The sequence below is a fragment of the Dendrobates tinctorius genome, unplaced genomic scaffold, assembly GCF_039654945.1.
Source record: "Dendrobates tinctorius isolate UK_male_01 unplaced genomic scaffold, ASM3965494v1 ptg000206l, whole genome shotgun sequence".
In the NCBI taxonomy this organism is placed as follows: domain Eukaryota; kingdom Metazoa; phylum Chordata; class Amphibia; order Anura; family Dendrobatidae; genus Dendrobates; species Dendrobates tinctorius.
This window is the reverse complement of record NW_027361873.1, coordinates 1,975,921-2,001,882: the sequence shown is the minus strand read 5'-3', so window position 1 is coordinate 2,001,882 and position 25,962 is coordinate 1,975,921. Positions and strand designations below refer to the sequence as shown.

Genomic DNA, 25,962 nt, shown 5'->3' with positions numbered 1-25,962 from the left:
AGAAAAAAGCTAAGTAAAGAAAAACGAGTGGCCATCATTACTTTAAGAAATGAAGGTCAGTCAGTCCGAAAAATTGGGAAAACTTTGAAAGTGTCCCCAAGTGCAGTGGCAAAAACCATCAAGCGCTACAAAGAAACTGGCTCACATGAGGACCGCCCCAGGATAGGAAGACCAAGAGTCACCTCTGCTGCGGAGGATAAGTTCATCCGAGTCACCAGCCTCAGAAATCGCAGGTTAACAGCAGCTCAGATTAGAGACCAGGTCAATGCCACACAGAGTTCTAGCAGCAGACACATCTCTACAACAAATGTTAAGAGGAGACTTTGTACAGCAGGCCTTCATGGTAAAATAGCTGCTAGGAAACCACTGCTAAGGACAGGCAACAAGCAGAAGAGACTTGTTTGGGCTAAAGAACACAAGGAATGGACATTAGACCAGTGGAGATCTGTGCTTTGGTCTGATGAGTCCAAATTTGAGATCTTTGGTTCCAACAACCGTATCTTTGTGCGACGCAGAAAAGGTGAACGGATGGATTCTACATGCCTGGTTCCCACCGTGAAGCATGGAGGAGGAGGTGTGATAGTGTGGTGGTGCTTTGCTGGTGACACTTTTGGGGATTTATTCAAAATTGAAGGTATACTGAACCAGCATGGCTACCACAGCATCTTGCAGCGGCATGCTATTCCATCCGGTTTGCGTTTAGTTGGGCCATCATTTATTTTTCAACAGGACAGTGACCCCAAACACATCTCCAGGCTGTGTAAGGGCTATTTGACCAAGAAGGAGAGTGATGGGGTGCTACGCCAAATGACCTGGCCTCCACAGTCACCAGACCTGATCCCAATCGAGATGGTTTGGGGTGAGCTGGACCGCAGAGTGAAGGCAAATGGGCCAACAAGTGCTAAGCATCTCTGGGAACTCCTTCAAGACTGTTGGAAGACCATTTCCGGTGACTACCTCTTGAAGCTCATCAAGAGAATGCCAAGAGTGTGCAAAGCAGTAATCAAAGCAAAAGGTGGCTACTTTGAAGAACCTACAATATAAGACATATTTTCAGTTGTTACACACTTTTTTGTTAATTATAATTCCACATTTGTTAATTCATAGTTTTGATGCCTTCAGAGTGAATCTGCAATTTTCATAGTCATGGAAATAAAGAAAACTCTTTGAATGAGAAGGTGTGTCCAAACTTTTGATCTGTACTGTACATAAAGTGCAGCACAGATTCATCTCCCCTAAACCTCCGACTCCACAACACTGCCTCACTACTGAGCATGTACATAAAGAGCAGCACAGGTTCATCTCACCTAAACCTCCGACCCCCCACAGCACTGCCTCACTACTGAGCATGTACATAAAGTGCAGCACAGATTCATCTCACCTAAACCTCCGACCCCACAGCACTGATCACTACTGAGCATGTACATAAAGTGCAGCACAGATTCATCTCACCTAAACCTCCGACCCCCCCACAGCACTGCCTCACTACTGAGCATGTTCATAAAGTGCAGCACAGATTCATCTCCCCTAAACCTCTGACCCCACAGCACTGATCACTACTGAGCATGTACATAAAGTGCAGCACAGATTCATCTCTCCTAAACCTCCAACCTCACAGCACTGGTCACTACTGAGGATGTACATAAAGTGCAGCACAGGTTCATCTCACCTAAACCTCCGACCCCCCACAGCACTGCCTCACTACTGAGCATTTACATAAAGTGCAGCACAGATTCATCTCACCTAAACCTCTGACCCCCCCACAGCACTGGTCACTACTGAGCATGTACATAAAGTGCAGCACAGATTCATCTAACCTAAACCTCCGACCCCACAGCACTGATCACTACTGAGCATGTACATAAAGTGCAGCACAGATTCATCTCTCCTAAACCTCCAACCTAACAGCACTGGTCACTACTGAGCATGTACATAAAGTGCAGCACAGATTCATCTCACCTAAACCTCTGACTCCACAGCACTGCCTCACTACTGAGCATGGACATAAAGTGCAGCACAGATTCATCTCACCTAAACCTCTGACCCCACAGCACTGATCACTACTGAGCATGTACATAAAGTACAGCACAGATTCATCTCTCCTAAACCTCCAACCTCACAGCACTGGTCACTAACTGAGCATGTACATAAAGTGCAGCACAGATTCATCTCACCTAAACCTCCGACCCCACAGCACTGATCACTACTGAGCATGTACATAAAGTGCAGCACAGATTCATCTCACCTAAACCTCCGACCCCCCCACAGCACTGCCTCACTACTGAGAATGTTCATAAAGTGCAGCACAGACTCATCTCTCCTAAACCTCCAACCTCACAGCACTGGTCACTACTGAGCATGTACATAAAGTGCAGCACAGGTTCATCTCACCTAAACCTCCGACCCCCCACAGCACTGCCTCACTACTGAGCATGTACATAAAGTGCAGCACAGATTCATCTCCCCTAAACCTCTGACCCCCCCACAGCACTGATCACTACTGAGCATGTACATAAAGTGCAGCACAGATTCATCTCTCCTAAACCTCCAACCTCACAGCACTGGTCACTAACTGAGCATGTACATAAAGTGCAGCACAGATTCATCTCTCCTAAACCTCTGACCCCACAGCACTGGTCACTACTGAGCATGTACATAAAGTGCAGCACAGATTCATCTCACCTAAACCTCTGACCCCACAGCACTGGTCACTACTGAGCATGTACATAAAGTGCAGCACAGATTCATCTCACCTAAACCTCTGACCCCACAGCACTGCCTCACTACTGAGCATGTACATAAAGTGCAGCACAGATTCATCTCTCCTAAACCTCCAACCTCACAGCACTGGTCACTAACTGAGCATGTACATAAAGTGCAGCACAGATTCATCTCACCTAAACCTCCGACCCCACAGCACAGGTCACTACTGAGCATGTACATAAAGTGCAGCACAGATTCATCTCATCTAAACCTCCGACCCCACAGCACTGGTCACTACTGAGGATGTACATAAAGTGCAGCACAGATTCATCTCACCTAAACCTCTGACCCCCCCACAGCACTGGTCACTACTGAGCATGTACATAAAGTGCAGCACAGATTCATCTAACCTAAACCTCCGACCCCACAGCACTGATCACTACTGAGCATGTACATAAAGTGCAGCACAGATTCATCTCTCCTAAACCTCCAACCTAACAGCACTGGTCACTACTGAGCATGTACATAAAGTGCAGCACAGATTCATCTCACCTAAACCTCTGACTCCACAGCACTGCCTCACTACTGAGCATGGACATAAAGTGCAGCACAGATTCATCTCACCTAAACCTCTGACCCCACAGCACTGATCACTACTGAGCATGTACATAAAGTACAGCACAGATTCATCTCTCCTAAACCTCCAACCTCACAGCACTGGTCACTAACTGAGCATGTACATAAAGTGCAGCACAGATTCATCTCACCTAAACCTCCGACCCCACAGCACTGATCACTACTGAGCATGTACATAAAGTGCAGCACAGATTCATCTCACCTAAACCTCCGACCCCCCACAGCACTGCCTCACTACTGAGCATGTTCATAAAGTGCAGCACAGACTCATCTCTCCTAAACCTCCAACCTCACAGCACTGGTCACTACTGAGCATGTACATAAAGTGCAGCACAGGTTCATCTCACCTAAACCTCCGACCCCCCACAGCACTGCCTCACTACTGAGCATGTACATAAAGTGCAGCACAGATTCATCTCCCCTAAACCTCTGACCCCCCCACAGCACTGATCACTACTGAGCATGTACATAAAGTGCAGCACAGATTCATCTCTCCTAAACCTCTGACCCCACAGCACTGGTCACTACTGAGCATGTACATAAAGTGCAGCACAGATTCATCTCTCCTAAACCTCCAACCTCACAGCACTGATCACTACTGAGCATGTACATAAAGTGCAGCACAGATTCATCTCTCCTAAACCTCTGACCCCACAGCACTGGTCACTACTGAGCATGTACATAAAGTGCAGCACAGATTCATCTCACCTAAACCTCTGACCCCACAGCACTGGTCACTACTGAGCATGTACATAAAGTGCAGCACAGATTCATCTCACCTAAACCTCTGACCCCACAGCACTGCCTCACTACTGAGCATGGACATAAAGTGCAGCACAGATTCATGTCACCTAAACCTCTGACCCCACAGCACTGATCACTACTGAGCATGTACATAAAGTGCAGCACAGATTCATCTCTCCTAAACCTCCAACCTCACAGCACTGGTCACTAACTGAGCATGTACATAAAGTGCAGCACAGATTCATCTCACCTAAACCTCCGACCCCACAGCACTGGTCACTGCTGAGCATGTACATAAAGTGCAGCACAGATTCATCTCACCTAAACCTCTGACTCCACAGCACTGGTCACTACTGAGCATGTACATAAAGTGCAGCACAGATTCATCTCACCTAAACCTCCGACCCCACAGCACTGGTCACTACTGAGCATGTACATAAAGTGCAGCACAGATTCATCTCACCTAAACCTCCGACTCCACAGCACTGGTCACTACTGAGCATGTACATAAAGTGCAGCACAGATTCATCTCACCTAAACCTCTGCCCCCACAGCACTGCCTCACTACTGAGCATGTACATAAAGTGCAGCACAGATTTATCTCGCCTAAAAGCTGAGATCCTTAGAACAGGAACAGAACAGACATTTATAGGGCATTTCATAACTTTCCCAAATTATTATGAAAGTATTTACTGCACATTCTGCAGTGAACCAATATATTATGTATTTTAGGAGTCGATCCATTTTATACCAACTCCACCAAAATGGGCACCGACTCCACGACTCTGACGCCGCAGCCCTGATAAGAGCAGCGTAGTAGCTTCCATGTCATAGGATAGCCAGACAGCTCTGCTATGCAGCCTGCAGGCTGCATTTCCCTTATAACTGCTGCTGATATAGTAGCCACATTTACAAGGTAAATGAGATGAAAATAAAATTATTTAAATGCCCCCTAAAGGTCTTTTGTGACCTTATGGGGGATACATTGTGTAAAATAAAGGAAACCTTTAAGGAGCTTATAATTATATAATTGCCTCATCCTTTTTTTTTCTCCACTCATTTTAAATGGGAGAAAAAGAAAGCTGTGAATATTGTTCCTAATCACTGCAATTCTTGTTTTAGATGTGGCAGGAAAATCAGATTTTCCATAGATCCAGTTTAAGAACATTTTCCACAACCATTTTTAAAATGTGACCTTTGCAATGGCTCTGCGCCGTATTACACCCAGCTGTAATTGTAGCTTTACCTTGTTCTTATATTCCTCTGGAGTAATTAATTACCTATAGCCATTTAAATTAAAATGATGTGCACAGATCCTGCCGAGTATGCAGATCCTTCAGGAGAAAGTGACCTGTCTGCCTGTGATAACTAATAAGGATGGACTGCGGACATCAAGGGCATACATTCCAGATACTGTAATTCAAGGGTACCGAGGTCATAAATCCAATTTGTTTTTATAATCTAAAATTACTTCCTATTTAATATTTGATTATTCCTAGTGAGTGTAAGGTCATCAGATATGTGCTGTGCTTGCTGTAAACACATTGCGCTGTCAAAATAAGCTGCTGTATATTTTATTTAAAGATATGTTTCCATTTAGATACTGTTCTTCATTCTGTATCTAGATATTAATGAACATCTAAGGCCTGTTTCACACTTCCGTTTTTTCAAATCCGTCAAAATCCGTCGTTTTCCGTAAAAAAAACGGATCCGCCATTTTTTGCAGGATCCGTTTTTTTTGTCCCATAGACTTCCATTACGGTTACCGCGGATCCGTCAAAAAAACGGATCCGTTTTTTTAAAAACGGATCCGTTGGCATCCGTTTCCGTCAAAAAAACGGAAACGGATCCGTTTGGCGGACACAAAAACGGAAGTGTGAAACAGGCCTAAGGCTATGTTCACACTACTTTTTGCTGTAAATGTTTTTTTGCATCTGTCTGACTAGTGTACATTGGTATACCACATATAAAAAGGGTATGCACAGCATAGTAGACAATGATGCACATGTATGTTGCATGGCTAGGTTTTCCGTGGTGTGATCATATCCTGACTTGCTGAGTTACAGCTTGTAATAAAGTCCACGTCTTTTTTCACAGATCTGTAGGTTTACATGCGACGTTTCCCCACAGATCTTGCATTGGTGCTTTAGCATTCTGTTGCAAAGTTGGACATATCCACAAAGGGATTGGATTTACATAGCATCAGTCAACTAGTCAGTGCTTTACTTTTTTAAACCAGGTCTATTGCTGCACGTTTTTAGTGGCTGTAATGTTCTTTTTTTTGGGTTATTTTTTGTTTGTTGTTTTTTTCAGATTTTTATTTTTTAATTCCATTTTCCCCATAAGGATATGGAGATTTATTCATTGTGCACTTTAGTTTTTTACCTCCCCCTTCTTTCAGCTATAATTTTATTTTTTTCACTTATGTAAATCAGCGTTTCAATTGATATATGCGCGAGGCTGTAGATCTGAAGCCTCTGTCACTCCAGCTCTATTTCCCGACCAGCGCCGCCTACTACTGCTTGATTTACAACCTCTATGCTATATGACTTCAGGCAAAAAAGCAGCCAGTCGAGCAGAGGAGGCAGTGCTGGGCAGTGAATAGAGCTGGAGTGACAGGGGCTTAAGATTTACAGCCTCATTTGTATATCAATTTAAAAGGCTAGTTTCTCAGTAATGGAGGAATGGACCGGCCATGTAAAGGTATTGCTGGGCTTCTCATTGAAAGACCTACTTGGGCATATAAATGGTTTGGGGGGTGAAATCCTGCTGACAGATTTTCATGAAAAATAAAAGTATAATGAAACATAAAAAAAATCCAGGTTCAAAACTCAGAATAGTTAGTGTTTAGAGTTGTGTTTTTTATGACTTTGTTACAGATGGAACGTCAAAGACTAGCACGAGAGAAGCAATTGAGGGAAGAGGCTGAGAGGACCCGGGATGAAATGGAGAGGAGATTGCTGCAGCTGAAGGAGGAGGCCCAGATGGCCAATGATGCTCTTGTAAGTCCATTGAATAATTTGAAATTATTTTATAACTGTTTTCTATTAGATTCTGTAATAGAATAAGCGCTTAAAATCTGCTCTTAAATTCCATTGTGTGAACATACCTTAAGGCCACTTTACACTGCAGTATTTTGTTACCTGTGCAACCACAAATGGACCCTACTCAAAGAAAACCGATAATGATTTGCACAATGCAGGCAACCAAGAACAAGGTTGGAACTCACATACTAGTGAATTAATATGCAGGTGCATGTATATGATGGCCAATATATACACATGTATACAATCTATGTGTCAATGGTGTATACTGTTACTTTTATCTTAGTCCTTTACTTTGTTGTAATCCTGCCTGTGATAATGAGATGACGACTGTGGTTAAGTTAAAAGCTTGATTTAAACAATAGGTCTCTATCTGATGACCTTTCAATTGAAACATGTATTTCTATTTCTCTTCTCTAGATGAGATCTGAAGAAACAGCGGACCTTCTAGCAGAAAAGGCTCAAATTACAGAGGAGGAAGCCAAACTACTGGCCCAGAAAGCTGCTGAGGCTGAGCAAGAGATGCAGAGAATCAAGGCGACAGCCATTCGTAGTGAAGAGGAAAAGAGACTTATGGAGCAAAAAGTGCTGGAAACCGAAATGCTGGCACTAAAGATGGCAGAAGAATCAGAGCGAAGGTACGTCTTCATGCAAACCAAACGAGAAGGTTGAATCAGCATTTTTTTTGCTCTGCTAGGTTCTGGAACGCAATGGTTACCAAAAAAATTTAGGCCTGATCTGATTGTAGCCAGGACTGTCTAGGAATGAGCAATGACCCATGGTAAGGGATAGATGAACACAACCCACTGGAAGAGCATTTGTCCCCCTTTCCTGAGCCTAATGAAAATATTATGTTGTCATAGGAAAAACACAGCATGCCCCATTTCCTTTTCTTTCTTTCTTTGTTATTCACATCAGCATCTACATCAATCCTTCATTTTCCAAATAACGTTAAAGCATCATAATTAGGTATGAAATACAGGTAAGTATGATACATAGCAGAGATGTTAGTTTCATGCTAACATACAGACAATACATTTTTATAAGTGATACATGGTAAGATGGTGGAACAGTAATGAATATTACCTGGGAATGTGTTCACAAGTCCACAATGATTCATCGTCAACTTGAACATGAAGTAAAGGGAAGGTAGAGGAGTTGGTCTACTTATTAATGTGGGAGGGGGTAAGATCAGGTTCACAGAGCTTTAAGAAAAGAAGTGGAATCAGAGTATATTTACCACAGCGCTAAAGGGTAGTGGTTTATTGGTAAGTCTAATTTTAATTTGTCCAAGGTTTCCATATTTTCCTAAATATCTCTCAGCTTTAGAGTTCTTCCAATCTAAATATTTGTTGGGATTTATGTATCCATTCTTTAACAGAGGGATGGTCTCGTTGTAACCCAGTGATGTCAAGCTCAAATACACAGAGAGAAAATTAAAATCTAGGACAAAGTCACTGGCCTAGCTTGATACTTAGTAAAATAATGTCTACAATTGAGGATGTTTTTCCTTATCAAACATAATGATGAACCTTTTCATACGGAAGCAAACGTTAAAAGTGTTGTCCCATGAACAAAGTAGATTTTAATTAATAGATCTTAGAATATAATATTGGAATAAAATATCATGTTATGTAAGAGCAGTGAAAAGCATAGGGCAAATGGCCTAATTTAAATATGTAATAACAAAGGATAAAATAAGCTTGAATAACACAGATAATAAAGTATGACGTCACGAAAAGTTCCCTGCAAATACTGTAATGTACCTCACACAGTGAATTCCTCCACGGTACTTTCCACGTGCACAGTATGATGACCCTTCTGTAGCTCCCCTCCCTCAATTACCCCCCAGCAAAGTATGGTGACCCCATCACAGTATGATTTCCCAACTATAATCCCCACACAACCCTCTGTACAGTGTAATGGCCCCACATAGTGCTCCATGCAGTATAATGGCCCCACATAGTGTTCCATATAGTTTAATGGCCACAAAAAGTAGTCCATACAGTATAATGGCTCTAAATAGTGCTTCATACAGTATAATGGCCCCACTTAGTGTTCCATACAATATAATGGCCCCACATAGTGCTTCATATAGATTAATGGCCCCCATTATGCTCTATACAGTATAATGGCCCCACATAGTGCTCTATACAGTGTAATGACCCCACAAAAAGTGCTCCATACAATATAATTGCCTCACACGTAGTGCTCTATACGGTATAATGGCCCTACATAGTGCTCCATACAGTATAATGGGCCACAGAAAGTGTTCCATACAGTCTAATGGGCCACAGAAGTGCTCCATACAGTATAATGGGACCCGTAGTTAAAAAAAAAAAAAAAAAAAAACATCTCCCAGCTTCCCCGCTGCTCCGGTCTCTTCAGGGTGTCTCTTGATCCTCTGTACATCTCATCAGATGATAACGCTCCTTCCTCCATCATTTCTTTCAACTGTATTGGCATCCAGGATGCCGATACAGTTGAAAGTGCAATGTCAGGTGGGGGACATGCCCAGCGTCACGGGCCAGATATGCTCACCCTGCGGGCTAGAGTTTGACACATGTTGTAACCTGTGACATGCAGCCAATAATTTAGCTGATGCCTAAAGGCAAGTTAAGAGGTTTGATTTAGAAGGTTGATAATTTGCGGGTGGACATGACAAAACAACCGTCTTTGCTGATAATTGAGATTTTAGTACTCCAATGTTTTTAAAGGGGTTATCCCACAAGCAAAGTACCGTATTTTTCGCCTTATAAGACGCTCCGGATTATAAGATGCACCACAAATTTTGAGGAGAAAAATAAAAAAAAATATTTTTTAATAAAATGGTGGTTGTTGTTAGTTCATTCTCTGGTTCACCAGTTGTGAGTTCCCCTTCTGGACTCCCTCTGGTGGTGACGGGAGGTGGTGCGGCTGGTTTGATCGGTGGAGATCTGCCACCTGAGAATGAGGATGACGATTGGATCTCAGGATTCTCAGATTGGATTTAAGACAGCCGACGCCCTATTCAGTTGCTGGTGATTCCTTCTGGCTTGTCAGCTCTTGTTTTTTAGCTCTGTTCCAGTCATCTAAAGCTAAGTTTTTCTGCTTATATTCACACATGATTTTGTTGGTCTATTCAGTTTTTTGTGTGGTCTGCCAGCCCCGGCTGGGGGCTGAGCTGAATTTCCACTCTTATTTATCAGTATTTTGCCAATTAGCTTTTTGTCCCTTACTAGTTCGGTCTCCTTTTGCTCTGTCTCAGAATATTTCAGAGTGCTTCTTATAATCCTTGCATCTTATTGCTTACCGGGGTTGGTGGCTGCGGTGTAGCGGGGGTCCCAGGCTCGCTTCTGGAGGAGGCAGGAGTGGAGTGATGCTGCAGGCCGCATTCAGGGATGAGGGGGGCTCTGATGTGTGCCGTTGCTGCGGGGGTCTTGTGCTGCTGCGGGGGTCTTGTGGTGCTGCAGGGTCTTGTGCTGCTGCTAGGTTTCTCCAGTGCCCGGCGGTTGCTGGCCGGTGCTGCGGGTGCCTCCGGTGCCCAGCGGTGCTGCGTGTGTGCCCGGCGCTGCCCGGGGCTCTGCCGACATTTTGCGACAGGCCAAAGCCCCGGCATTTCCACGGTTCCCCTGTGTGTGCGGTGGTGCCGGTAAAAAATGGCCGCCGGCGCTTGCGCAGATGGGATCTCGGGACCCAGCTCTCGAGAGATGAGATTTCAAATCAGACCATGTCCCTGCACCGTCAGACACAGCCATTACACAGTACACAGCAGAGGCACATTTATAAGATTATCTCAGCACAAGAACATTTGTTTAACACATCCATTTGTGGAACTTACTTTTTATTCCAATATCGAATAATTAAAATGTACCGTATTTTTCGCTTTGTAAGACGCACTTTTTCCCCCCCAAATTACGGGGGGAAAATGGGGGTGCGTCTTGCAAAGCGGGCATGACTTACCATAGGCCGTGATCAGGGGGTGTCCGGCGGTTGCTGGCCGGTGCTGCAGGTGCCTCCGGTGCCCAGCGTTGCTGCGTGTGTGCCCGGCGCTCTGCAGACATTGTGTGACAGGCCAGAGCCCCGGGAGGCGCCGGGCACACATGCAGCAATGCTGGGCTCCGGAGGCGCCTGCAGCACCGGCCAGCAACCGCCGGACACCCCCTGATCACGGCCTATGGTAAGTCATGTCCGCTTTGTAAGACGCACCCCCATTTTTCCCCCTAATTTGGGGGGGAAAAGTGCATCTTACAAAGCGAAAAATACGGTACATTTTAATTATTCGATATTGGAATAAAAATTAAGTTCCACAAATGGATGTGTTATACAAATGTTCTTGTGCTGAGATAATCTTATAAATGTGCCCCTGCTGTGTACTGTGTAATGGCTGTGTCTGACCATGCAGTGACATGGTCTGATCATACCACAGCTCATGAAAAGAGGAGGGAAGCAATAGAATATACAGACATCATGGGATCACAAATTACCGGTATTCTTATTGTGAGGCAACACATTTCCCTGCCTGTTTTTAAGCAATGTTTTATCTGAAAGAATAATTTGCAAGCCTGTGGTGTCCTGTTTCCTCTCTTTTGCTTCCTCTACTGGTGATGTTACATTAGGGAATAGCACGTAGTGAAGTGCTGTGATATGAAACTCTGTACCTACAAGATTTATATGTATCTTATCCATTATATCCTCCTGCCAGTAGTGTCAAGGTGACACTGTTGGTATCATACAATTTTTACATCTGACTGTCCGGTGAGGGAATGTTAAATGCACTTTTGTTTTGTACTGACCTTTAGTGTTAGAATACCATTAAGCAAGTGCACCTAATAAATGTAATATTTTATAATGGGCTAGCATTACCGTTACATTGATCCAAATTTTCAAATCCTTATCTATGGGTCATTCTGCCTAAATAATTATGTAACTGGTAATTTATAGAGTTGTCGCTTTAGAGTTAGATCCTGCAGAACACACAGAAATCTACCACTGTTAATAATTCCAATCTCAGTTGCCATCTTGCCAAATAAATGTAAAACACCTTCTCTTTGTAATATGATAGTTTATCTCTATTTTGTTTATTGTACATTTGCTTTTGTTTAGTATTTTGGATTTGGATCTTCATGCATTGAAGCTCCGCTTTTAAATGACTTTAAGGCTACGTTCACACGTAGTGGAAATTACCGCGAGAATTCCGGAATTCCATTCTGCAGGAAAATCGCATTTTAAATTTCCGCGATTTTCCTGTGGAAAAACTAGCGATTTGCAAGCGTAATTAGCTTACAGAATGCTAGCATTTTCCAAGCGATTTTGAGCATCGCGGAGAACTGATTGACCGTTTTGTCACACTCGTCAAGCATAGTGTTTGACAAGTGTGACCAACTTTTGACTACTGATGCTGCCTATGCAGCATCAGTAGTAAAAGATAAAATGTAAAAAATAATAAATAAAAAATATTGTTATTCTCACCTTCCGGCGTCCCGCGTAGCCTTCCCGCCTCTCTCCACGCTCCTGGTCCCAGTAATCCTTTGCGCGAATGACCGCGAGACGTCGCGCTCCCGCGAGATCGCAACGTCATCGCGGTCATTCTCGCAAAGGATTACTGGGACCAGGAGCGTGGAGAGAGGCGGGAAGGCTGCGCGGGACGCCGGAAGGTGAGAAGTTAACAATATTTTTTATTTTAATTCTATTTTTTACAGGGATATGGTACCCAAAGCCCGGAGGACAGTCTCCTCTCCTCCGGACCGTGGGTACCATCTGCAAATGTTCTTCTTACTTTTCGCATGGTGGGCACAGCCACATGCGGAAAATAAGCAGAACAATGCATTCCTATGTGGTCGGAATCGCCGCGATTCCGCTAAATTAATGAGCATGCTGTGTTTTTTACCGCAAAGCGATTCCGCCGTGGAGAAAACCGCAGCATTAGCACAGCATTGCGGAATCCCATAGGATTGCATGGGATGCTTATTTTTCGCGTTTTTGCGGCAAAATCACACGTTTAAAACTGACACGAAAACACGAAAAAAACACGTCGTGTGAACTCAGCCTTAGGCTGTGTGCATACGCTGCGGATTTTGCTGCAGTTCCGCAGCGGATTTGGCCGCTGCAGACCCGCAGCAGTTTTTGCTGCGGTGTACAGTACCATGATTCCCTATGGTAATCAAAAACCGCAGTGCAGATGGTGCGGAATTTTCCACGCGGATTATCTGCGGTTTTCAATCCGCAGAAAGAATTGACATGCCAATTCTTTCTGTGGATTCCCCTGCGATTTGCCATCTCCTCCATTGAGGAGATGAAAAACCGCAGGGCAAAACCGCAGAGCAATCCGCAGGTAAAACCGCAGGTCTTTTGACCTGCGGTTTCACCTGCAGATTTTACAAAATCCGCGCGGATGAATCCGCACCTAATCCGCAGCGTGTGCGCACAGCCTTATTGTTTTTACTGTCAATTGATTAACTCATAGTGAGTAGAACCTTAATATATATTTCCGATTATTAAAAAAGTTGTGTGCGTTATAGGTATATAGTCAGTCTTTTCAGCGGTCAATTAGTAACCAAATAGAGATCTGTTTTACTGAACCAGAAATGCTGATTAATGTGACAATCTTTGCTTTATCTGCTTTGGCTGAAATTTTCAGGGATGTTTTGTCTAGTGGATAGTAAATATTATTACTGTGACATTAAATGTTCTGTGACATTAAATGTTCTATGACATTAATGTGTCTGCATATATAGATGCTCACAGTGCATCTGGATTATTGCAGCTCTCTACTAATCGGTATCCCTTTTACTAAACTCTCCCCTTTCTAATCAATCCTGAATGCAGCAGCCAGGATCATATTTCTGTCCAGCTGCTACATTGATGCCTCCTGTCTGTGCCAGTCATTGTACTGGTTACCCATCTACTATAGAGTACATTCTAAACTTTTCTTTTTCACCCACAAAACTCCCCACAGTTCTGCACTTCAATACATCTCCTCCCTCATCTCTACCATTCTACCCGTGCTTTACGTTCCACTAATGACGTATGACGGACATTATCTATAATCCAAACCTCCCACTCCCATCTCTAGGGCTTCTTTTGTGCTGTGCAGTTCTCTGGAATGCACTACCCCGGACAATCCAGTTAATTTGCATTATCCACAGTTTTAAGCGTGCTCTAAGAATACATTTCTTTTGGCTGGCCTATCTCCTCTCCTCAATAATTTACCTATCCCCTGTTCTTCCAAACATTTCCTCAGAGTCTGGTCACTCCTATCATCTGTTTCCACACCATTCATACACACAGTAGCACCTGTACTTATACAAATACTGGCGAGTGACCGGTTCATGCAGCGTTATTAGTATGCCCCTATTTATTATAATAATGGCTGGACCATACACTAAGGCTGTGTGCCCTCGTTGCGTTTTTTTAAGCATTTCCGCAGCGGTTTTAGACAAGCGTTTCTGCCGCGGAAACGCTTAAGAAAAGCATCCAATGTAATATAATGGAAAACGCAGCATGTTCATTAATTTTGCGGAAACGCATGCGTTTCCGCATACATTCAATTGTATTGCAAAAACGCATAGGAAAATGCATGCTAAACCGCTTGACAAAAGCGTAAAAAATGCTTACAAAAGCGCTTCATAAAACGCATGCGTTTTCCCGGGAAGAGGGTGTGCATTTCCACTCAGGAATATTCTGCATCAAAAACGCTACGTGGGCACATAGCCTAAAAGCAACTTTTTTACCTTTTGCGTCACTAATATTTCCTCATAGATTGTAAAATTGTGAGCAGGCCCTTCACTCCTCTTGGTATAATTGCTGAATTGTACTTTGTACTTTGTAACGTCTTATTTTTGTACATTTTTCTCTCAGTTGTAATATGATGCAGAATATGTTGGCTCTATAGAAATACATTTTTTTATAAATTATTAGGTGTGCTCGTATATTAATTGGGCTCATGTCTGCCATTATGTATCTGGTTCTACTCTGCTAAGTGTTTTTCAGTTGGTATGGTAGCTTCACTAGCTTTAGGAAATCTTAGGGAGTTACTAGGGAGAAATGACATTGGCACCATTTTGCGTATCATTTTTAGGGTGCCAACTTTCATGGACAGGTAGAGATCATATCCATGGAATGTACAGTCTACTTATTTTCAACACCTATAGGCTTATTCAGAGTCCTTACATTAAACAGTAGTTTGAAACACTTTTAGTCTAAATAAATCAAAAAGTATGTTAAAGAGGTACTTTTTCATTAATGACCTATCTTTAGTATAGGTCATTATTGTCTAATCGGCCAGGGTCCAACACCCGGCACCCTCGCCGACCAGCCGTTATCGGCGGCAGCCGCAAGCTGTAGGTACTGACTTGCGGAGCTGCTCTGTCTTCTGATAGTGGCCACATGGTACTACACATCCGCATCCTATTGATTTGATTAGGAGGCGAATGTTCAGTACCCTGCCGCGGCCACTACCAGAAGGCAGATCAACTCTCCAAGTGAGTACTTCCGGCTGGCGGCTACTGACACCAATAACAGCTGATCGGTGGTGGGGGCTTTGTGTCAGACGGTCATGACCGATCAGACATTGATGACCTATTCTATGGTCATCAATGAAAAATTAGTGGACAGCCTATTTAATTTAGAATGAACACAGCATTTTAAGAAGTTGTTTTGTAAGATTATATTGTACTGATGTTTGATTTTATCATTTTAATTTTCCTAAGAGCTAAAGAAGCAGAGCAATTGAAGCAGGATTTACAAGAGACCCGTGATTCTGAACGCAGAGCCAAACAAAAGTTATTGGAAATTACCAGCAAGACTGCCTACACGGTAACGTCTAATATCTGAGCTCATCCTCCTTTGTAATAGTATCTACATGCATCTGGTCAAAAATTAGTTTATAGATTACTAGATGACTCATTCTGTTCATCTGAAATCATAAAGGTTTTTTTAAATTCACAAAATCTAAATTAAATTAATTAGGAAGCAATTCCAGCAAGCTAATTCGGGGATCTTGGCAAATATTATCCCTATTTTATTTTATATGGGAGAATTTGTTCATTCATGTGATTCAATCTTTATATTTTTACATAGCTATAAACTTCAAACGCAAATAGTAAACCTTTATGTGACTCTCTGGCTCACAATTAAAACTTTCATAATAAATTTAAAATGTATGGTTGAAATTCCGAAACTCAATCCTGTCTTTATTTTTGTACATGGCTGCCAGCTTCTAATTTTTTGATAGTCTGCAACAAACCCCTTCCACTGGATAAGTCTATTTAAGTGCAGGGGGAGTGTCTCCGAGCACCATACTTCGGGTACTCTGATCTAAATGAGAAGGAGACTAGGAATTTTAGAAACTGCACTAGAAACATATATAAAGGAGGGTATCTGGTATTTTATCTATGCATTATGCCAGGTCCAGCTGAGATAGGGGGTGGCTATGCCCACCCATCATATTCATCAATACTAGCAGCATTTCTTAAGCCAGTAATTTCAATCCCGTCCTTGACCTTTCTGTAGGATTTCTGGTGATGTGCACATCACTGAGAAGATGCATATAATTCATTAAGTGACGCACGCCTCTTAATTTTTTTTCAAGCATCTTATTCCGGCACGCCCCTCATTAAGATTAAGACAATATGCCAGTCTTCATGAATCGGGATCTTTGCGTTTATTGTGATCCATAGGTCGCTTCAAAAGCCTACTCCACTGTCTGACATTTCTAAGACTGAATTGTCTGTCCAATTATACAGGTCTGCAAAAAAAAAAATTTCAAGAGCTGTTTTTGTTATTGCACGTAATCTTTGTTTTTTGTTGTGCTGAAATGTCCTCCGTTTTTTCATAGGACATCACATTTCCTGACAATTTAGGGAACTTTGTTAAATAAAGCAATACCGTGAAATAAATGAAAATAGACTTATAAAATTAATTTTTTATTACAAATTTTTCATGAAAGTTATTTTTAAACTGAAATGACCTCGCTAACATCACTAAAATCTATTTTTTTTTCCCCCTGTGAGGCTCCTCTTGATACATTTACGCTTGTGAGCAGCATCTGAAATGTCTCTCTGAAGCATCCAGCAGTAGTCTGCCATCATTGTAATGCTCCATTTTCCCTGGTATCTTCTTTCCATCTCTTTAATGTCCTGGTGGAATCGTTCACCTTGGTCTTCACTCATGGCTCCCATATTTTCAGGAAAGTAGTCAAGGTGTGAATGCAGGAAATGCACTTTCAAACTCATCAGGCATTCCAAAGCTTGAAATGCTTTCAGCATTTGTCAGGCAATCTTTTTGTAGTCAGGATCTTTTTTATTGTCTAAAAATTTCTTTACGACCTCTTTAAATGCAATCCACCCTTCATTTTGAGGATCCATCATGGTATTGACAAACTCTTCATCTATAAGCCTTCTTATGTCTGGTTGGACGAACACACCTTCCTTCCATTTTACCCCTGAGAGGTTTGGAAACTTGATGACCAAGTATTTGAAGCATTCCCTATTTCTTGGAAGTAATTTTACGAATTGGTTCATCAAGCCCAATTTTATGTGGAGAGTTGGTAGAAGAACTTCATAGGAAGGTACCAACGTTTCACAAAAGATGTTTTTTTTTCACCGACTGTGAGCAACCACGGCTGCCAACTCTTCTTGGTCCAGTGATTTTGTTGCTTTCAACTGTCCCACAGACACTGAAAACAAGGCTATTTGGTATACCCATATTGTTGCCCGAGCAGCATGCACAGGATCTTCAAATCCCCACACGCTTGCCAACCATTGTCTTCATATTTAAGATTACGAAGAACCAATTCCAAGTTCTCGTAGGTTTCCTTCAAGTGTACAGAATGACCTACAGGGATGGAAACGTAAAAAACGCCGTTGTGGAGTAAAACTGCTTTGAAACTTTTTTTTAAAGAATCTATAAACAAACGCCATTGTTCTGAATCATATTGGATTTTGAATTGACCCCTCAAACCTTCGACCTCGATACTGTAAACCAACTTGTGTTGCTGAGCAAAGTAAAGAACAAACTCCTTTTCACGATGTCTGAACTATGAAAAAGACACTCCTGGTAACATTAAATTCCTGCTTTTGAGCCTTGATCCAAGTAAAGCTAGTTTCACACTAGCGTTTCCTGGAGCTGCGGAGGGATGCGCACGGCCGCCGTGAAGTTTCGCCCATTGCCGCACCTCCTCCGGTCAGCTCCGCCTATGGGCGCATTACGCTGCATGCTACCTGCGTACCCCATCTTTAGCATTGGGTACGCAGGCCGTGCGCAGGTATGCGTTTGCCGGCACATGCGTCCTTTTGACGGTGCGCCGATCACCCCAAAATGCAACACGGTGCGTTTGGCGCAGGTCAAACGCACCTCACCTAATTACTCTGTTATAGCCTCTATATGGACTAACCTTATGCTGTTTATGTCACATAATGTTATGTCACTAATCAGATAGTTAATGGATCTTCTTTAATAAATTAGGGGTATTAGTGACCATAGATGTAATATCATTTTTTTCAACTGTGAGTCAGACATTTGTTAAAAGCATTTTCATTGGTGCAACTAAAATTTTTTTTATTTTCTCCATTCTTTCTTCCGGAGCACATCACTCCTATGCCTCTCACCTTCCTGCTTGCCAGGGGCAGTGCGCTCCTGAAGACGGTTAGGGCTAGTGGCATAACTGAGCCACTGGCCAAAATTGTGCACTCTTCAATGCTGCTATCAGTGGCATCTTTGTCCCTGCAGAGCAGGGAATTAAAGGGGCACTGAAGCGTTTACAAGCTCGGTAGCAAAGAACTTGTAAGTGCGTGCTACTTGCCTAGAAAACTGGCATTCTCTGATAGATGATATTTAATAAGAAGTATTTTGCAGAGTTGCTTGTTTGTACAAAGATAGCAATTTTACCTATTTATGATTGAGAAAACCTTTAAGATTGTGATATGATTTCTATATCTGTCTGTGGAGGTCTTCAGTATTTGGTATTATAATCAAACTGACTCCTAAAGTCATCTTCTGTGATGTTCTCCACCTTATCACTGTTTTCAGCTTTTCAGTATTGATTTTTCCTACATGACTTCTTCAGTATATGATAAATATGTGAGTTTTCAGGAGAAAAGAAAGACTATGCATAATTTATGCTGCAATTTCCTGGAAACTCTCTGGTTGGGTAGATAGTGTAAGGCAAGTTTCACATTTGCATTTAAGGCCGCAGCGGCAGCCTGCGCTCGGCCGCCGCTAAGCCCCGCCCCCTGCCGTGCCTCCACCAGTAGCTCTGCCTACGGACTCATGGCGCTGCATGCGTCCTGCATCCCCTATCTTTAGCACTGGGGACGCAGGCCGTGCGCAGATATGCGTTTGGCAGCAACAGGCTGCAATTTGGTGCGCTCGGCGCAGCGTCAAAAGGACGCATGCGCCGCCAAACGCATACCTGCGCACGGGCCTGCGTCCCCAGTGCTAAAGATAGGTGGGATGCAGGATGCATGCAGCGTCATGCGTCTGTAGGCGGAGCTACGGCAGGGGGCGGGGCTTAGCGGCGGCCGTGCGCAGGCCGCCGCTGCGGCCTTAAACGCAAATGTGAAACTAGCCTAAGATAGACACTTCACTTTAATAAGTCACCAGAACAAATGTGCATTTAAACTCTATTGATGTCCTGCTGTGTGAAATTACTCTACAAATTATCACTGCTGGTATCTGAAGATTCACTCTGAGGCATTACTGGACGGAGAGGTGCATGTTCCGGTTAGGAGTTTTGTTTCCCTAGCAGAACACCTCGGAGATCTCGGCCGTCCACATAAGAGCTAGAATTCTCTTTAAAATGATTGTCCTACGTTTCATGCGAGATGTTGTCTGTAGTTTGGCAGGAATGGTTCCCAATCCCCCTATTGATTACATCAGGCAGATCTCAAGGTTCAGTTCAAAAGGAAAAAGCAAAGAAAGAGTAGGTTTTTTTTTTACTATTCTATAATTGCTTTTTTTTGAACGTTTCAAGACATTTTTCATCCTTACATAAAGCCTAATGTTTACAGTTAAAAAGTATTAATTCAGCAGAATTGAGTGTAAATGCTGACAGCCCGTAATGACTGTGCATTGGAGGAGTAAGTACGCTTCCCAAGCAGAGAGAACTTCCTGCAAACTTCTGGGAATGTAAGTTTTAATTTCACATGTTATCCACACATTAGAACTAAATTACCCCTACAGTGTTAAAGTGAACCTGACTATGAAAAAATATTAGCACTAAGCATCATACCATGAAGCTAGATCCTATTGAGTGCCATATTAAAATCCAGAGGGTGAAAAATTAAGACGGTTTATCTAATTTAAGTATATCTGAAGTTGTCCATTCCTATCTGCAACACAACTTACCAATATACTACTACTAACATAGATGCCCCAATCTTCAGATACCTGGGCCTGGATCTGACTGATCCACTTGCTACCGTATGATCAATACAGGATTCCTTTCCTTCGTCTAGACATGACTAGTGCTGCGTGTGTAAAGAGAGCTGCCTGACTGCTTTGTTCAGTAAGCTAAGCCAGCCCCCTTCTCCATGCATTTGCTTTGGCTGGCTTAGCTGTTGTAATGAGCAGTCAACGAGACCACATTGCACAAAGGATTGACCACATGCTAACATTTTCTGCGGGACAGAAGTGGAGCTGCGAATTCGGGAACATGAGAGGATATGTGAAAATCCGGGCACTGGTGATAATTTCAACTTACTATTTTCGTCACATTTATGTGTAATTTTAGATATTTGCATACGCATGGTCCTTGTGCTGTCCGTTTCTCTTCTTGTACCCATTGACTTGCATTGTTGTGTCTTGGCCGTTCTACATGGCCATACACAGCATGCTGTGACCATTCCGAGGAACACTGCCTCGTTGAATAACATTGGTGCTAGTGCTATCCTTTTTATTTATTTTTTTTAATCGCATTGCACTCTGCGTTTTTATAAGCAGATGTTTGTGAACCCTAAGAAGAGAACGAACAGTCCACGGTAAGAGCCAGCAAGTTAGAGCTGCACTCACATGATGCAGGAAAGGGACCAGAACAGCACTGGAAATCGCAGACGACTGCAAGCCACAAGTATTTTAATGCATGCACTGTACAGGCATTACTTATAGCTGACAGATAGTGAAATGGAATAAAAAACACTGGAATAGTACTTTAACCCCTTCATGACCTATGACATTTACAGTAGATTCGTCATAGGTCGTGTCTCTCCCCTTTGATGCGGGCTCCGGCGCTCTGCCCACATCTTTTCTGGCACATGACAGCTGATTTGATCAGCTGTCATGTGCCTCTAACAGCCGTGTATGGAAACCCAATTCACACGCGGCTGTTAACATGTTAACTGCCGCTGTCAATCTCTGACAGCAGCATTTACATGATCGTGCTGTAAGCTAGTCACAAACCACGGCGCCCCGTCAAATGATCGCCGTGGCCGTCGTTCATAGAAGATGATATGAAGCCCTGCCATGTGTAGCACATGCCATCAAACGATCGCAGCTTCAAGTCTCCTAAGGAGACTATTGAAGCAAGTAAAAAAGTAAAAAAAAAAAGTTTTTAAAAACCTTAAAAAAATACTAAAAAATGTAAAAGTTCAAATCACCTCCCTTTTTCCCCATTCAAAATAGAACAAAAAATATATACAAAATACACAGATCAGATGTTATATTGCTTCATTCAAAAACGCCCAATCTATCAAAATAATAAACTAAATGCTATCGGCAAACTGCGAAACGAGAAAAAAAAAGCTAAAAAGCCAAAAGTTTTTTGGTCGCAATAAAATGCAATAACGGGCAATCAAAACATCTTATCTATTCCAAAATAGTATCAGCTTGGCACGCAAAAAGAAAGGCAGCCCCAGATCGCGAGAAATGGAGGCGCTACGGGTCATTTTACACAATTTCAGAGGCCATGTGTCAGTACTAGAAATGTTCTACAGACATGCACTGGAGTACATAGCTGTCATAATTTAGACCACATAAATTATGATGAATTTATTAGGCCTAACTCAGTTAGGCTACTCCAGCTAAAGTGTACGTACATTCCAAAAAAGTTGGCAGAGCGGGCAACTGTTCCAAACAGTTTTATGCTACATTTCTGGTGTAAAACGGATGAGTTGGCTCGTATGTGTATGCGGGCATACTGACTCACCCACATCAGATTTGAACAGGCACAATCTTTTGGTTTGTGAGGAGATAAGTATGGATGTTTGACTGGCTTGTCTCCCTTAGTGCAAGTGTGCATGCTCATCGGGACCTCATCGTACTGCTAATCCAACAGCTATCTTATATTTATTGTCAACCAGTATAAATATAGGATTTCCCCAGGATCTGTAAGGATGCCAGATGTTTCACACTAATCATGGACAATTACTATCCCAGAGGCTTAAAATGCTAGAATACTCCACTGCTAACCGAAAATAATAACATTTCACAATTGCAATCTTGGTGTACTTTATTCCTTCATCTTTTATTTGTTCTTTTCTAAAACATGCAATTTTTGTAAACGTAAGTCATTACTTTTCCAGCAAGCAGCAGGAAGTAGCAGTAGCTCCGTGCCCCCTGTCGATGTGCCAAGTTTTAGCATGCTCGGTGACAGCTTGCCCTATGATTTCAAGGACACAGATATGAAACGCCTGTCCATGGAAATTGAAAAGGAAAAGTAAGAATGGTCTTACCTGATGTAGCAAATGAACAATGCATTTCCTGAGATCCTTGAATTTGATTTATGTCTCTGTAAATTTTAATTTCAGGTTGCTTTTGTCATCAGTACCTTTGCCCATGGATCACAATTTAGTTTGCCTGTCATATGCACACGAATATATACACTCCAGGGCTAGTTTTCATAACAAGTCAGTTATAAGTATATTTTTGGAGTTTAAATGGATGCCACAGTGTCCAGAGGAAACCCTTGCAAATATTTTATGATGGGTAGGGGCATTCATACAAACTACACTCTGATATTACCTTTGAACAGATCTTATTGCAAAAAAAAGACAACTGTACTAAACACTTGTCTACTCCATCGTCTTATGCTATATCTTTAATTTGTATGAATTGATACATGTTAGTGTTGTGCAAAACTGTACATTTTTAGGACTGTTCTCATATTAATATTACCTGAGCAAATGCTAACTAACCTGTAGGTAGATGGACGTATGGCTACAAAATAGGTTGCTCATTAATGGCAATATATTTACACTTTAAAGGTTATTTAAGCCTTAAAAACAATTATTTATTTTATTTTTCTCCTTTTTTAACATTACAAAAGTGAAAACTTATTTCATTTTATATTTATTTAGACTTTTATTTTTAATGGTATCATTTTGGGTTGCTACCTACCATACATAGATTGGGAGCATCCCTAAAAATATAGCAACTGTGCCAATATTTTTATGCTGTTTACTATGCCCTAAAATGACAAGTGTTTTTCTTACTGCTTTATTACAGTTGTGCAATAAAAAAATATGATTAAATGTATACAAAAATCTATGCTAGTTTTTACTTCTTGATTTAAGAGGTGTAACTTTACCACAATAAGTATTTTTTACTTATTGGTATGCTATCAGTGTGTCAAGAGTGGGAGAAGAGGGTTGCATTCACAATCCAACATAATGGGCAGCACTTTGAACACATTTTATAAGTGGTCATAAACTTGTAAATAACTCCTGAAAGAATAAAGTTACATTAAAACCAAGCACACCATTGTTTTTCTTGTGAAATTCTCAATAAGTTTGATGTGTCACATGACCCTCTTCCCATTGAAAAAAAATACAGTTGGATCCAAAAGGGCCGAGTTCAGAATGGCCGCCATGGTCACCACCCATCTTGAAAAGTTTCCCCCCCTCCCATACACTAATATGCCACAAACAGGAAGTTGATATCACCAACCATTCCCATTTTATTTAGGTGTATTCATATAAATGGCCCACCCTGTATATATGGTAATAGCAATAATAAAAAAAATAGTTTTGTTAAGAACTTTTTAAATTAAACTTTATTAATCTTGAAGGGTTTGTCCCATAAATAACATTTATCAGCTCATCCACACAATACATGAAAAATGCATAATCGGTGTGGCTTTCGCTCCTGAGGTCACTCCCTATCTTGAGAATGGGGCCTCAAAGTCCTCTCTACTTATAGGAACTCTAGACAGTTAATGAATCAGTAGTCACATAAGCAGCTCAACTGTGTCTCATTATAAGAGCGTGCATCGACTGTGAAGTTGGGGAACAATGACAACACTTCCATACCCTTGGTCATAATAGGGTACGCAGGCAGCTGAGGCAAGGTTTAAAGCCCTTAATAAATTCAAAGGATTAAGGGGTGCTCACTCTAGAAATTCCTTAGGAAACTGGTGCTCAGAAGAAAATAAGTCCAAAATAGTCAGAAAAACTTCGGCACTCAAAATTGTTTTTATTATTTTTTCTTCTCACAAAATATCTGGCAGAGGCTTTTACAAAAGAAAATCGGGGCATATAAGACACAACCCTTTAAAAAAATATATTCTTGAACATTCAGACACTTGCAACGTTTCGGCTAATCTAAGCCTTTGTCAAGCCTACATCTGAAACATGCGGGATCAGTATGTCTAACTCTAATTAGAATCCACAAGTAGGACAATCAGTAATCTTGGTATCCCCAAACTGGCACTCACATGTGGTAACGGTTTCCTGACAGGCAGTAAATTCTTTTGTTCCCCGTTTGGGGATAGCACGATTACTGATTGTCCTACTTGTGGATTCTAATGAGAGTTAGACATACTGATCCCACATGTTTCAGATGTAGGCTTGACAAAGGCTTAGATTAGCCGAAACGTTGCAAGTGTCTGAATGTTCAAGAATATATTTTTTTAAAGGGTTGTGTCTTATATGCCCTGATTTTCTTTTGTAAAAGCCTCTGCCTGATATTTTGTGAGAAAAAAATAATAATAAAAGCAATTTTGAGTGCCGAAGTTTTTCTGACTATAAAGCTCTTCATACACATTAGACAAATGTCGGCCAAACCCACCGATATCGATTGGTTTGGGCGACAGCCTAATGTTTTTTTAAGGCTAGGCTCTGGATAATTTATTGTTGGGGGAGATGTCAATCATCCATATCAGATTTCCGACTGCTAATCGCAATGTTCTTCCTGAGATCGGCCGGACAAACGAGTCCTCCTGTGTATGGGAGAGTCAGCTGAGATTGCTGTTGGCAGAATGATCAGTTGAAGCTGAGCCCAGCCCACTGCCAGCTTTCATTCTTTGGTTGACCAGCCACACTTTTCTCTGTGACCTGTCTCTCCCTGTTCAAGATTCTCTGCAGGCGCCATCATTGTACGGGTGTGTCTCATCAGAAGGGGTGGCACATGTCCTGTATGTTCCTTAAGTCATTGAGCGCATTCCTTGCCTTTTCTGATGAAGCAAACCTCGTAGCACCTACGCATAGGAAGCAGGTCTATCAGAAAACAGTGACCTGTGGATGGGAAAAATAAAGAGAACACTGCAGAGCTAGAAGTCCAGTGTCGACTCCACTGCATTTGCAATTAAAACTTTAAGGATGAATTTCTTAAAGGGAACCTGTCAGCAGGATTGTTCTTAGTAACCTACAGACTGTATCAGGTTGGCGTTGTTATACTGATTAAATTGATACCTTGGTTGATGAAATCCGTCTTATGGTTGCTGTTTAATCTTTATTTTCAGTTTTTAGTTAATGATATGCTCGTGGTGCTCTGATTAGGTATTCATAATTTAGACAGCTGACAGGTCACGGCATCCTCACTGACCTTCCCCCTCGTTTGCATAATGAATATCTGTACATATTTAAAGGGAATCTGTCACCCCTTTTTTGAGATATCATATAATGATATCATTCAGTTGTGTGTC

General features: G+C 42.0%; 1 protein-coding gene across 6 annotated transcripts in view; it reads left to right on the top strand.

The window, feature by feature from the left end:
- Positions 1-25,962, top strand: part of NF2 (NF2, moesin-ezrin-radixin like (MERLIN) tumor suppressor) — a 193,352-nt gene that overhangs the window by 98,834 nt on the left and 68,556 nt on the right. For 5 of the 6 annotated variants that reach the window (XM_073554078.1, XM_073554073.1, XM_073554075.1 and 2 more), the window contains 4 exons: positions 6,963-7,085; positions 7,548-7,765; positions 15,818-15,923; positions 22,625-22,758. In XM_073554078.1, coding sequence (XP_073410179.1) covers positions 6,963-7,085; positions 7,548-7,765; positions 15,818-15,923; positions 22,625-22,758 — 581 coding nt within the window. Of the gene's footprint in view, positions 1-6,962; positions 7,086-7,547; positions 7,766-15,817; positions 15,924-22,624; positions 22,759-22,849; positions 23,587-25,962 lie in introns of those variants that run through there. The other variant, XM_073554077.1, reaches the window with a different exon arrangement.